Here is an 11,710-nt window from a genome sequence, read left to right as displayed (position 1 = left end):
AATTTTGAATTGCATAATCTTCCACCCGAACATGAGGACCTGTCAGCCCGAATTTTGAATTTCGAAGTTGTTTTATTATGTATTTCATATTTTGTAAAACTTTAACGAATTTTTGATTAACAAACTCAACGATTTAAAAGCGAGCAATGGCTGTACTGTACGGAAAAAAAAAAAAAAAAAAAAAAAAAAAAAAAAACATTTTTATCTCTAACGCGCGAGTCTGTCTATCAGAAATGCTAAGGATATGTTGTTTTTAAATATTGTGTGATATTGCTGTTGAATTGAATTTTATGTGGTTTAAGTACGAAGAACATGATAGTTAATAAGTAAAGGTAACACACAAAAAGTTAAACAAACGCCCCTTTGGGCATAATGCAAAATCTGAAATCTTGCAGTTTTTTATTGACATTGTTATTGTTTTTATTTTGTATTTATAAAAACAATAAAAGCAAAAATATCTCTTTCACCAAAATTAGCTATTTCAAGTTATTCGAATACCTCGACTCACGTAGCCTGCGCCCAAACTAGAAATACATTTTCAAATAGGTTTAATAATGAAAACGCGTAATGATAGGCCGAATAATGAAAATTCAGTGTTTGTAACTTAGAGTATGCAATAGATTTTGTTACCAAAAGGAAAGACCGAAGGCCTAGAATTTCACGTATAACAATATATCAATAACGTAATTAAAATAACTGTAAAAAATGCTAAATCCCATCATAAAGTTTCATAGTTAAAATATAACCTCTCTTTATTCCTTTCTTTTAATTTAGTATAACCCATATTTCATGATGTGAAGCTGCAAAATATTTCAGTCATTTATGCATATTCGCATCAGATTTTAGACGAAATTAATGGTAAGAAATTTCACCTCAGACATATTTAAACTACAAAAAACTGTGAATAATGTCTTAATATCTTCCACGTTTGGAAGGTGTTTCATTCGAAAATTACATTAGAGTAGGTACGCACTTTTTATTTGAAACATTATCTACAGTTACAAATAATTCAGCGTTTATTAAATTATACGTATCGCATAATAAATTTCTCTGAGCTCCTGTATTTTATGTATTGGTTTTAATCATTTATTCGAATTTTAAAATGAATCTGTGCTTGTGTTTTTGAATTTTAAGTTTCATTGCTGATTAATTTTAACCGAATTACGCTTCGTATTTCCATATAACGATTTATTTATTTGGGTTTCGAATACCTCAATACAGCGTCATGAGGAATTACTAATGCCATTCAACTGTCCTTGGTATACAAAACTTAAATAAACATTCGATACATTTTTGGAATATTACTGGCTTAGTTTAATCGTAATAACTAAATGAGCTTTACTTTAGTTCTGAGTAATATTATCTGGGTATAGTTTGTAAGATATTACCTAGTTCCTCATTGCGTACTCTTTTGTAACAAATCAGATCATATCCAGCTGACATTTGAGAAGATCCGTGACTCCAACCTTTGACACAAAACAGCTGTATTTTCCTTGTTTCCTAATTTAAAGTACCTAATAAATTATACCCACTGTTTTGTGGCCTCCGAACTACTTTGCTGTGAATTATAACTCATCACCATTCGGATCTGATCGATTGCATCTCATGACTTTTCAAGTGGGTAAGAATATAAAGGATAATCGCATTTCTCCATATTTACTCGTTATGGATAAATGTCATTTGTGGTCTAAATGGTTAGCATATCTTATTATCTGACAGATAAGTGGAAGAAACGAAGTTCAATTCTGGGCAAGGTCACACTTTAGGTTTCATCTTGTTCCAGAAGCATAATAATTTCGACAAGCTTTCGGTTTTATTATCTACATGCCATGATAGTTTCATGTCTAATTAAAACATTATATCCCTTCCAGATTTTACTAGGCGATGGTTCTAAAACATTATGATATTTCTGAAACATTTTAAAGATTTCAAACCAGAAGCATTACAATAATAGCATGAGTTTTATTACCAAATAATAACAAGCTTCATTCTTTGCGTTTCTTTACTCACATTTTATAAATTAATGATGTAATTCGTCTGACATCCAAGTATGTACCAACCAGATTTTTCAGTTGGATGGAAATTTAAATATTAAATAGTGTGATGAAAGATGAAAAAAATAAAATAAATCTGATTATTCAAAATGTCATGAATATTGGTAGAAATTCCGATTCGTTTTCTTCCTGTATGCATATCTTTTGTCCCTGTATACTCTTCTGTCGTCATCATCATAGTTACTTCCTTCACTCAAATTGTGACCATATCCTCTTCCAGGTTGCCACATATTCTGTTGCACAGTGTCATTCTCTTCAGTTTCTTCTTCGTCACTAACTTCTTCTTCGTCCTCCTCATTTTCGTACGTGTTATTATCTTCAGCTCCTTCCGCGACACCATCCTCTTCAGATGTGTACATTTCTCTCTGATCCGATGGAGCTCTAGATCGAACACGAACTCTTCTTCCACGTGGTCTAGTTCTAGGTCGGCGTAATCTGCGTCCTCGTCCTCTTATTCTTCTTCCTTCATCAGGCGGATATACGACCCTTCTCCAGTAAAACCGTACTAGCCCTTTATGATGCTGATGACATTCTGGTCCGTGGCAAGGTTGTCTCTGTCCCGGTTGAGATATTTTATTCATAACTGGTCTTGGTGGAAATCCTTCTTGTGGACCCATGTTAAGGAATGATGCACTATTCTCATCGTAATCTCCAGGATCAAGTCTTCGTAGTCCAGCACTTGAAGCAGCTGCATATAGATCCCCACCTATTGGTGCTGGAGGTGGTACATATACTGCACGTGATTTAACCCTGCGCACCACATATTTTTTTGCAGAGGGTATGACATATGTTGCCACCTTTGGTGTTCCAGCATACACTGCGCTTATTGACGAATCTGTTTCAGAAGGGTTCAGATATATTGCCTTTGGCGACGAAGCTGTGGCTCTGATAATATAAGGTGAGGAGGATGATGGTGGTGGTGGTGGGGGATTAGAATAAGCTGAGTTGGGAGAATCGTAATCGTAATCAAAATCGGGAAAGGCGAACTTTGCTCTTTCTCTGTAATAGTTGTCTCTGTAGTAAAGAGGCTCACTGGGATCAGTCGTTCGGCGTTTAGAGCTTTCAGAACTTTTACGCCTTTTCTTCTTTTTTATGGTGGTAGGTTTCTTCGCACTCACAGGAGCAGATGTTGGTGCAGCAGTGGAAGACGTTGGAGGACTCATAGTAGCTGTGAAGTGAGTATAAGGTGATTTTGGTAATCCAATCCAGTGATCAGTTATATCTTTCATGGTAAGCATTGTGTTTCTGTGGTTTGGATGATTTCTGCTATCCTCAGCTCGTGTCAAGCAAAACATTCCATACAAAATAGAAAGAGCCTGAAAAAATAAAATAAATTTAAATCATAACTTAAGTTAGTCACTGAATAATATATATAATGTTTTTAACAAGCAAAGATAAGATTGATTTCCCAAGACGTATATTTAATGCAATTTCTTACATTTCAACTGCTTAAATAATTAATTCCTATAAATGATTTGTGTTTAAGTTTTCTTTAAAAAAATTTCTTTGAAAATTTTGTCATTGTGTTGTTCAAGACACCCAGTTTGTCTGACTTAGATACTATTAGTAAGTTGGTGGTCTTTGATATATGTTTACAACAGCAAAATTATTTTGTTATAACGCCAGTTATCTTTCATATGTGAAATTGCAACTCAAAGTAAATAAAAACGGTTTTTCAATCACTTGGAATTTTCGTAATTGTTACTTTTTAGTGGAGGTTAGTTACTTTTTAGCAAAGGAGTGGATTAAAAAGGAGTGGATTAACTAATCCACTCCTTTTGCTCAAAAATATTTAGGAATTTTTAGCAAATCCTCCAGCTTCAGGAATACACAAATATTTATTTTCTTTCTATCTAGTGACTCTGTTTTAAGTAGCATTAGACACCTATAGTTAATACGCCCACTTTTGCATAAGATAAGATCTTATCTACATTTACTTAAACGATTTTCATTCTTTCTGTGATGCTCATATTATCGATTTTTACATTCATTTTGTCAATTCTATCATATTATTAATTTTTATATCCATTTTTCAATTCCATCATATTCTCAATGTGTATTTTAGACAAAGGAACTAAAAATAATTGCTCTCAATTTCAATCCAGTCTTTCCGTGGACACGACAGCAGAGAGAAAAAAAGTACCTATAATGTGAACGCTTTGCTTTGAAAAGAACCTTAATCCATGTAAATTTGAAAATGTATTGTTCATCATTGAATTACGGTAGTTAGCAATTATGGAAAATTTCAATAAACCTCTAAGCAATGATTTGCGTTCATTATTGCGAGAATATTTAATAAAAAATCTGAAAGGTTCCAAGTTTATATTAGGCTTAAATGGATGTTTTTTCATTTACAGCCACATACACGTTTCGAAAGCATTTGGGCTAACTCCACTTTGGACTAAAAGTATTTAAAAACAGTATATCTTTAGAATTTCAGATAGATAGTCTCGCGCACTTGAGATAAAACTGCTTCATTCCCAGCAGTGTTCTCTCTGCTTGCTTTGAAATGGTCGAGTTTTTCAAACAAAAATTCGTTACAGTTTTACAAAGTATGAAATAGAGAATAAAACAAATTCGGGCTTCCAGGTGCCCCTGTTCTAGCGGAGGTCTATGATATTCAAAATTTGATGAATCTAGGTACCGTTGATTCTTCACAATTCGAGAAAAATACGTACATTCATGTAGATTCTTCATTATTTAGTTCTTTAAATATTTGATGGCAACGATTTGACAAGTGATGCAGCCGTTTATAGTAATTCGACACAAAATGCCGTTTTGAGACTAATAACCCATCTAGGCTAACGCCGATTCGGGTTATTAAGTTTCAGAAACAAATAAAATTTACGTACATTAAATACTTCTAGATTTTTATTGAATTATTCTTTGTTGATAGTCAATATATTTCTCTAGCTCTCTGCTTAGTTCTTAAATAGACAGAATTTTAGCAATGGTACGCAGTTATAATTTAGCTCATAATCAACTAAACAATAACGCTAATAATCCATAATAGCTCAGAATGATAATCATGAATCCGTTGAAAGTATTAGCCAATAATAAACAGCTTCCGATAGTAATAGCCGGTCTAATTTAATTATGTTGATGTTGAATAACAGAAAAGGGTGATTTTATATACATGAATGAAAATGTCATTTCCTATCAAGAGGGCTCATATCTCATGCATAATTTTTGAGTATATATTTTGTGAACTTATGCACAAAGCCTTGATATTTATTATTTGAAAAGTTATCGTAGATAAGAATTAATATTTCAGTATTAGTATTTCAGTAGATTTTAATTAAAAAGCCATCGCAAATACCGCATTGAGTGCAAAATGCGTGAAATGCTATTTCCCCCGTCCTTTAAGAAAGTAGAGTAACACGTCTAAATCATTTTCCTCGGCATATAAAAAAGGGTTATTTTTTAAGCTCCGAACTGAAAATTGCTTTTTATATTGATCGTTTGGCACAACATAAAACGACAGTCTCCATGCTATCTAATCTTAGCTAAATCTTCTCTAAAAGTTTAACTATATGCTTATTCAATTCCATTCTTAAAACTGCAGTTCTTTATAACCAGTTATAAGTTATTTTTAGCAAATTCATTTCGAGTGCCTTTCACAAATGAAAATTTGAATTTTGCCCTTTAATTTCCGTTTCCCCAAAAAGAATTAAATTGTTGCATATCTTGCACTAAAAAACTTTCATCTGCAAATACAAAAATTCACATGTGATACACTTGTGAAAATTTACTACCTTTACCTTTCTGATTATTTTAAACTTGCAGTCCCTTTCCCATTTGGATAATTTACTTAACATGTAAAGAACATAAACTACGTATATATTTATCTATCATATATTTTTTAAATGCTGTTTCTAGAGCAATATAATAAGAAATTTAAAATATGAGCTTCTAAAAGAGTTTATGGAGATAAGATGTTAGCAGCTATTCACTTTCGTATGTGAAGTGCTCGTAATGAAATACGTACATGCTACTAATACTCGCGATCAGTGCACTCTGAATTTTATGAGTAAGTACCCATTACTAGAATGTTATTAAGGTAATAATTAAAGTGAATATCCTTTTTTCCGTCTATGCGAGTAAGCCTTAGATTATTTCAAAGCTTTTAATAAGAATCAGGAAAAGTTAATGGACTGAAAGTGATTCAAAATTCAATTACATACGCTTTCTGCGTTAATGGTCCAAGCACTTTCCTCTCAAAATTAATATCTACCGAGTAAATTTTGCTGGAATTGGTTTACGTATGCTGTAAAGTATATCCAGTGCACGACTTCAAATAAAATTCCTTCGCAGCATGCAAAATAGTGTTAAGTGCGTACGAGTTCGTAATAGATTGAGTGCACACAGGCTCGATGATAAGTTGATAAAATAAATTTTATCAAAAGAAACAATTGAGAGTTCTGGAACTTTTCACAGAAATACTCATACAAGTGTTCACAGTATCACCGAGTACAATTAGTAGTTACACTGCAAACTACTAGGAATGTTAAACACAACGCAAAGCAAAGCACATCTAAAAGGTAATGTTTTCTCGGATATCTCAATAATCTGAAGTCGCTCGGACCTAAAAACTCACAACTACAACTGAGAAACTAATGCTCTCCCCTGTCATATATAGTTTTTACCGAGATATTTCTATTATTTTCTGCTTCTCGAAATTACTTGAAGATATTTGAAGGCCGAATACAGTTACACAAAGAATCAGTTACAGTTATTCAATTATATGCATTACAGTTATACAGGGACAAGACCTCGCCAAATATGGCGACTAAAAGTAATTGCCAAAACTGTTGCCAGCTTGGCAATAGCTCGCCGATTTCGCGAGATAGCCATTTACTGAATGTAAATATAGTTGCACCTGTATTCTTATTTTTCTGGCAGAAAATATTTCTCTGTAGATTTTCTTTCTATTATACAGAAAAAGACATCCATTACACATACAACTGCAATAAAATCATTTATCTATACATGCAATTCGTGAGTGTACTTTAAGATAGATTCACTATCAATTTACCTCCTACATCTAAAAATATAATAATATCAATAATACAGTCAAAAGGGTAACATAACATAACATAATTATGGACTTCCTCTTTCCGTCAGCTTAATGACACTAAAGAGTTCCCTCGCCTCGCCGAACAAGGCACAGGGGTTCAACTCCAGCCCTCGCACCTTGGAAAGAGCGACGCATTGCTTTTGTCTACGATTTGCTACCTGACAGTCGCTCGGGCTGCCCGTTGCAGAGGGACATCACCCCAAGAACAACCTGGAACGCCACCCCGGGCTACTATAGCCCTTTGTTGTAGGACCTACCAAACCCACGGGCCGACCGATAAGTTATCTTTCCGGGGTCTCCAGAACCACAACGTTCGTGATTTGTATACCCGCGTGGCCAAATACAGGTACAGATCCTAGGCAGTAGGTTCTCTACGTCGACCCCCGAAGGGGAGTCAATAGGGTAAATAAAATAACTCTCTAACTTTAGCTGAAATATTTATTTTTAGCCCAAAGGAGCCCAGAAGGGTTATTAGTCAAAAAAACGGCATTTTGCGTCGTTTCACTATAGACAGCGTATCACATTTTAAATTGTTGCCACCAAATATTATCGCCCAGTGTTATATTTAAAAAAATAAAATGATGAAGAATCTGCATGAATGTAGGTATGGTTCTTGTACTGTGATAAAGCTACGGTACCTAGAGCCATCAATTTTTAATAACGTAATCCTCCGCCCGAACATGGACACCTGTAAGCCCGCATTTGAATTTAGAATTTGTTTTATTACCTATTTCACATTTTGTAAAACTTTGACGAATTTTTGATTAACAAACTCAAAGATTTCTCTGCGAGCTATGACAGCATTGTACAGATAAAATTATCCCCAACGCGCGTGACTGTCTGTCGGAAATTGTAAAGATATGTTGTTTTTAAATAATTTGTGATATTGCTGTTGAATTGAATTTTATGTGGTTTAAGTGCGAAGAACATCATATTTAAGCAATAAAGGGAGCACATAACACGTTAAAAAAACGCCTCTTTGGGGGCGTATAAAATCTGAAAGCTTTCAATTTGTTTTCTTTTCATTTTTAATCTTTATTATTTTGTATCGCATAATTCTTTTTACAGCTTCGATACATAAATCTTCTTATAACTCTCGGTTAGCCAAGTTTGTAAGATAGCTGAATATTGATAATTCGTCACGAGTTCCGTTCCCTGCGAATGGACTGGCTGTGTGGAGATTTGATGGTGTTCCTCTCGTGTGATACCCTTTATGAAAATTTCTTTTCTGTAACAAGATAGCTCTTTCTGATTTGTTAAAAACCGCCTTCCAGGAAATCTAAATAAATATGTCGGAGCTGGAGCCTGTTCAAGAAAAGTAATTTAGCTATTTAAAAGTAAGTAGTAAATGCGACAAAGCATCATATAATGACAATTTTCTGTTTGTACCCTCATCAGCATCACAACCTATAATAATTTACGTAATCCTCAAGTCTTAGATAATAATGATTCATTTTAAGGATTTTAAGGTTTAAATGTTGCCGCTGTAATATCTGAACTTTAAATATTCGCAGAACCAATAAACTATGAGCAAGGGATCTGGGTATCTGCTTCTGCGTTAAATCAAAGATTAATAATTTGGTCACTGCAAAGCAGACAAATGTTTTGTATTAATCATAAAGAAGCCTGACTAGCTAACAGTTACACTGCGAAGAAGGAGGAATTTGATACAAATATTGTAATATATAATAAGTATCAGTTGAAATGAGAAAGATGACAGAATATATCACGGTTGCACTTAACGCAGCCGGATTTCGAAGATTTTTAGGAAACTCTAATATTTTATGATAGCACACGATTCTGAGGTAAATAATTAAGCTTTGAAACAATGCGTGAAGAAATAAAAATAACAACACTGTCTGTCTTCAGGGATGAGCTTCAGGGATGAGGTAGCAACATCATAGCTGAAGCTTACTGTGCCATCCTTTACACATGAAGCCCACACGCGGCCGAGCGGTAAATTAGATTCCAGGAGAAAGGGCCGGCTACAGTGGAGTTTTCGTGGTTTTCCCGAAGTGTAACATGTATACGAGACAGTTTCCAATAGAAAGTCCTCTACGAAGACATCTCTCAGGCAGATAGGCCTAGTGTGCTTTGCCATAATCAACTAAATTAAACCTTTAACCCCCACTTTTTCATTCTTTCCTCTAAAACCCTAAAACAACAATAAAATCTCACATATTCAAAAACAGCCGCGTATTCTTTTGTTACTCCCTTTTTGTTCGGAAAAATTATATGGAGAACACGGGATGCCATATTACGCGAAAAAATTCAAAATAATAAGCCAATTCCTTCGGCTTCATATCTATAATTCCTTCGGCTCATCTTCAGTCCGTGTCCAAAATAATTTGTTCATATTTAATCGCTAAATTCGAAAACAAGCCATGTACCTGACCGAAAACGATGTGATGAGTTGTGACGAAGAATCTTGAAACTCTCTCGTAAAATATAGAATTATATGTGACGTGTTGTCAAACGATATTGCATAACCCTGTTTAACCAGGATCACAGCGCTATTTTATGATTACAGCTGAATATGTTGCTATACTCCTCTCATTCTAAAACCATCTCCGCTCCAAAATAATCTCCTCTAACGCTTCTCCCTAATTACTACGTAAAAGACTGACATCTATACTAGATCTAGCTAGATCTAATGAGAAACTTAGCTGCAACAGAAATGCTACACTAAAATGATGCTATTCCCAAGGTCTGCTGAATAATTTTTAGCGTAGGAATATTTACAAGGAATATTTACTGCGGTTGAAAGGTGCTCGAGAGCTTTGAATAATCAGGTTGAGCCTATCTTACCTCTATCACTGACCTGATGTAATATGTCCTTAATAACAAAATGAACATATCTAACTTTTCTTGTTTTTTGTCTGCAAATTTTGGGTTTTGCACTGGAAGTTTCAGTGTTATGACTAGGTGCATCGTAAATATGATACGTATTCTATCCTCATTTCCTATTTCTGTATATCGCGAAAGCATATTATCCAATATGTAATTTTCACAGGTTGTAATCGATTTCTCGTATTCTGCGCTTTTGATGTGACTTTTCAGATTATTTTACTTATTATTTACTTTACTATTATATCGAGCGTTTCAAGAAACCGTGTTTCGGGAGGAATGTCTATATACCCGGTGTATACATATGCATACAATCATCTCTCCCTTAACACAATTTCTTTTACACAAAATTTCAAGTTAATGTGGGTTATAAAATGCAACCTGTCTTTTTTGAGGCAGTATGTATTTCATTTAACACATTCAAGAAAAACTAAAAAATACTTTTATGGATGAGAATTAGCGCTCAGATAAAAGGGGTAGTATAAACATAATTTTATTCAAGACACAATAACACGCCGAATAAATACAAATTCAGAAGTCAAACAACAAAAATCAGCGTTAATTTACAAAATTTTCACAGGACTAGTTTCGATGGTTTTACCGAACCATCATCTTCAGCTGCAAAACCGCAAATGAACAAGATAGGAAATAATGTTTAGATAAGATAAGAAAGCCTGGACAAGAATAAGCAAGTGGCGCCATCTGTTGGCGAAACCAGAACTAAAACATAATTTCTCTAAAAGCCGAAGGCAAATTTGGATTGAATTAGGATCGTTAACTAGAACAGAAAGATTTTTATGAATGTGAAATGCCTCTAGAAAATCCAGTTCTCCAATGGAAGATGTTTTTTGAATAATTTTGGCAGCAGAAAAATTGAAAGTGTGATTTTCGGACCAACAATGTTGAGCAACAGACGACTTCTGTGTTTCCTTTTTTCTAACATATGCCCCATGTTCTTTGACGCAAAATTTTAAGGCTCTCTTAGTTTGGCCAATGTAAATTAAACCGCACTGGCAAGGAATCCTATAAATACCCCAGGAATTCATATCCGGAATGGGGTCCTTGAGTATAGAAGTTGGAATTTTATTGATGGGAGAGTAAACAACCCGAAAGTTAAATTTCTGCAAAATATGTGCAACTTTATAGCTAATTGATGGAAAGAAGGGAATGACAACAGAATTTTTATAATCTCCTAAAATAAGAGTGTGGCTTTTAGTGTGTTGAGATGAGAATTTTTTAACTGCTTGATTAATAATGTTGGGTGAAAAGCCCCTGTCAATAGCTATTGCTTTTAAATAATTTACTTCTTCATCAAGGGCTAGTTTGGAGGAGCAAACTTGAAGAGCACGGAAAACATAGGAATAAAATGAAGCTAACTTTTGTTTAGTCGGATGACATGATTTAAAGTGTGGTGGAAGGCAAACCGATGAAGGTTTACGGTAAACTGTAGTACTGAAGTTGGATGTGTTACGTGTGACCAGAATGTCGAGAAACGGAAGAGAATTGCAAGTCTCAAGTTCAAAAGTGAACTGAATAGCAGGATCAATAGAATTCATTGTTGAAAGAACTCTATTTAAATCATCTTTATTACCTTCAAACAGGGTAAAAGTAACGTCTACGTAGCGGAACCATGCCGGGAAGTTTAAAGTTTCAAACAATTTTGATTCATAATAATGCATGTAGATATCAGCCAGGATGGGACTGAGGGGGCTTCCCATGGCTAATCCCTCAG

General features: G+C 34.3%; 1 protein-coding gene across 2 annotated transcripts in view; it reads right to left on the bottom strand.

Moving 5' to 3' along the window:
- Positions 1–359: 359 nt before the first annotated feature.
- The window catches only part of LOC118182061 (uncharacterized), a 36,307-nt gene continuing 24,956 nt past the window's right edge, over positions 360–11,710 (bottom strand). The window contains exon 3 of one of the 2 annotated variants that reach the window (XM_035351341.2): positions 360–3,370. In XM_035351341.2, coding sequence (XP_035207232.1) covers positions 2,147–3,349 — 1,203 coding nt within the window. In that variant the 5' untranslated portion in view covers positions 3,350–3,370 and the 3' untranslated portion in view covers positions 360–2,146. The remainder of the gene's footprint in view (positions 3,371–11,710) is intronic. The other variant, XM_035351340.2, reaches the window with a different exon arrangement.

The sequence above is a fragment of the Stegodyphus dumicola genome, chromosome 6, assembly GCF_044657685.1.
Source record: "Stegodyphus dumicola isolate Sdum_Otavi_A_Nest chromosome 6, ASM4465768v1".
Classification (NCBI taxonomy): domain Eukaryota; kingdom Metazoa; phylum Arthropoda; class Arachnida; order Araneae; family Eresidae; genus Stegodyphus; species Stegodyphus dumicola.
This window is presented reverse-complemented; position numbering and strand designations above follow the sequence as displayed.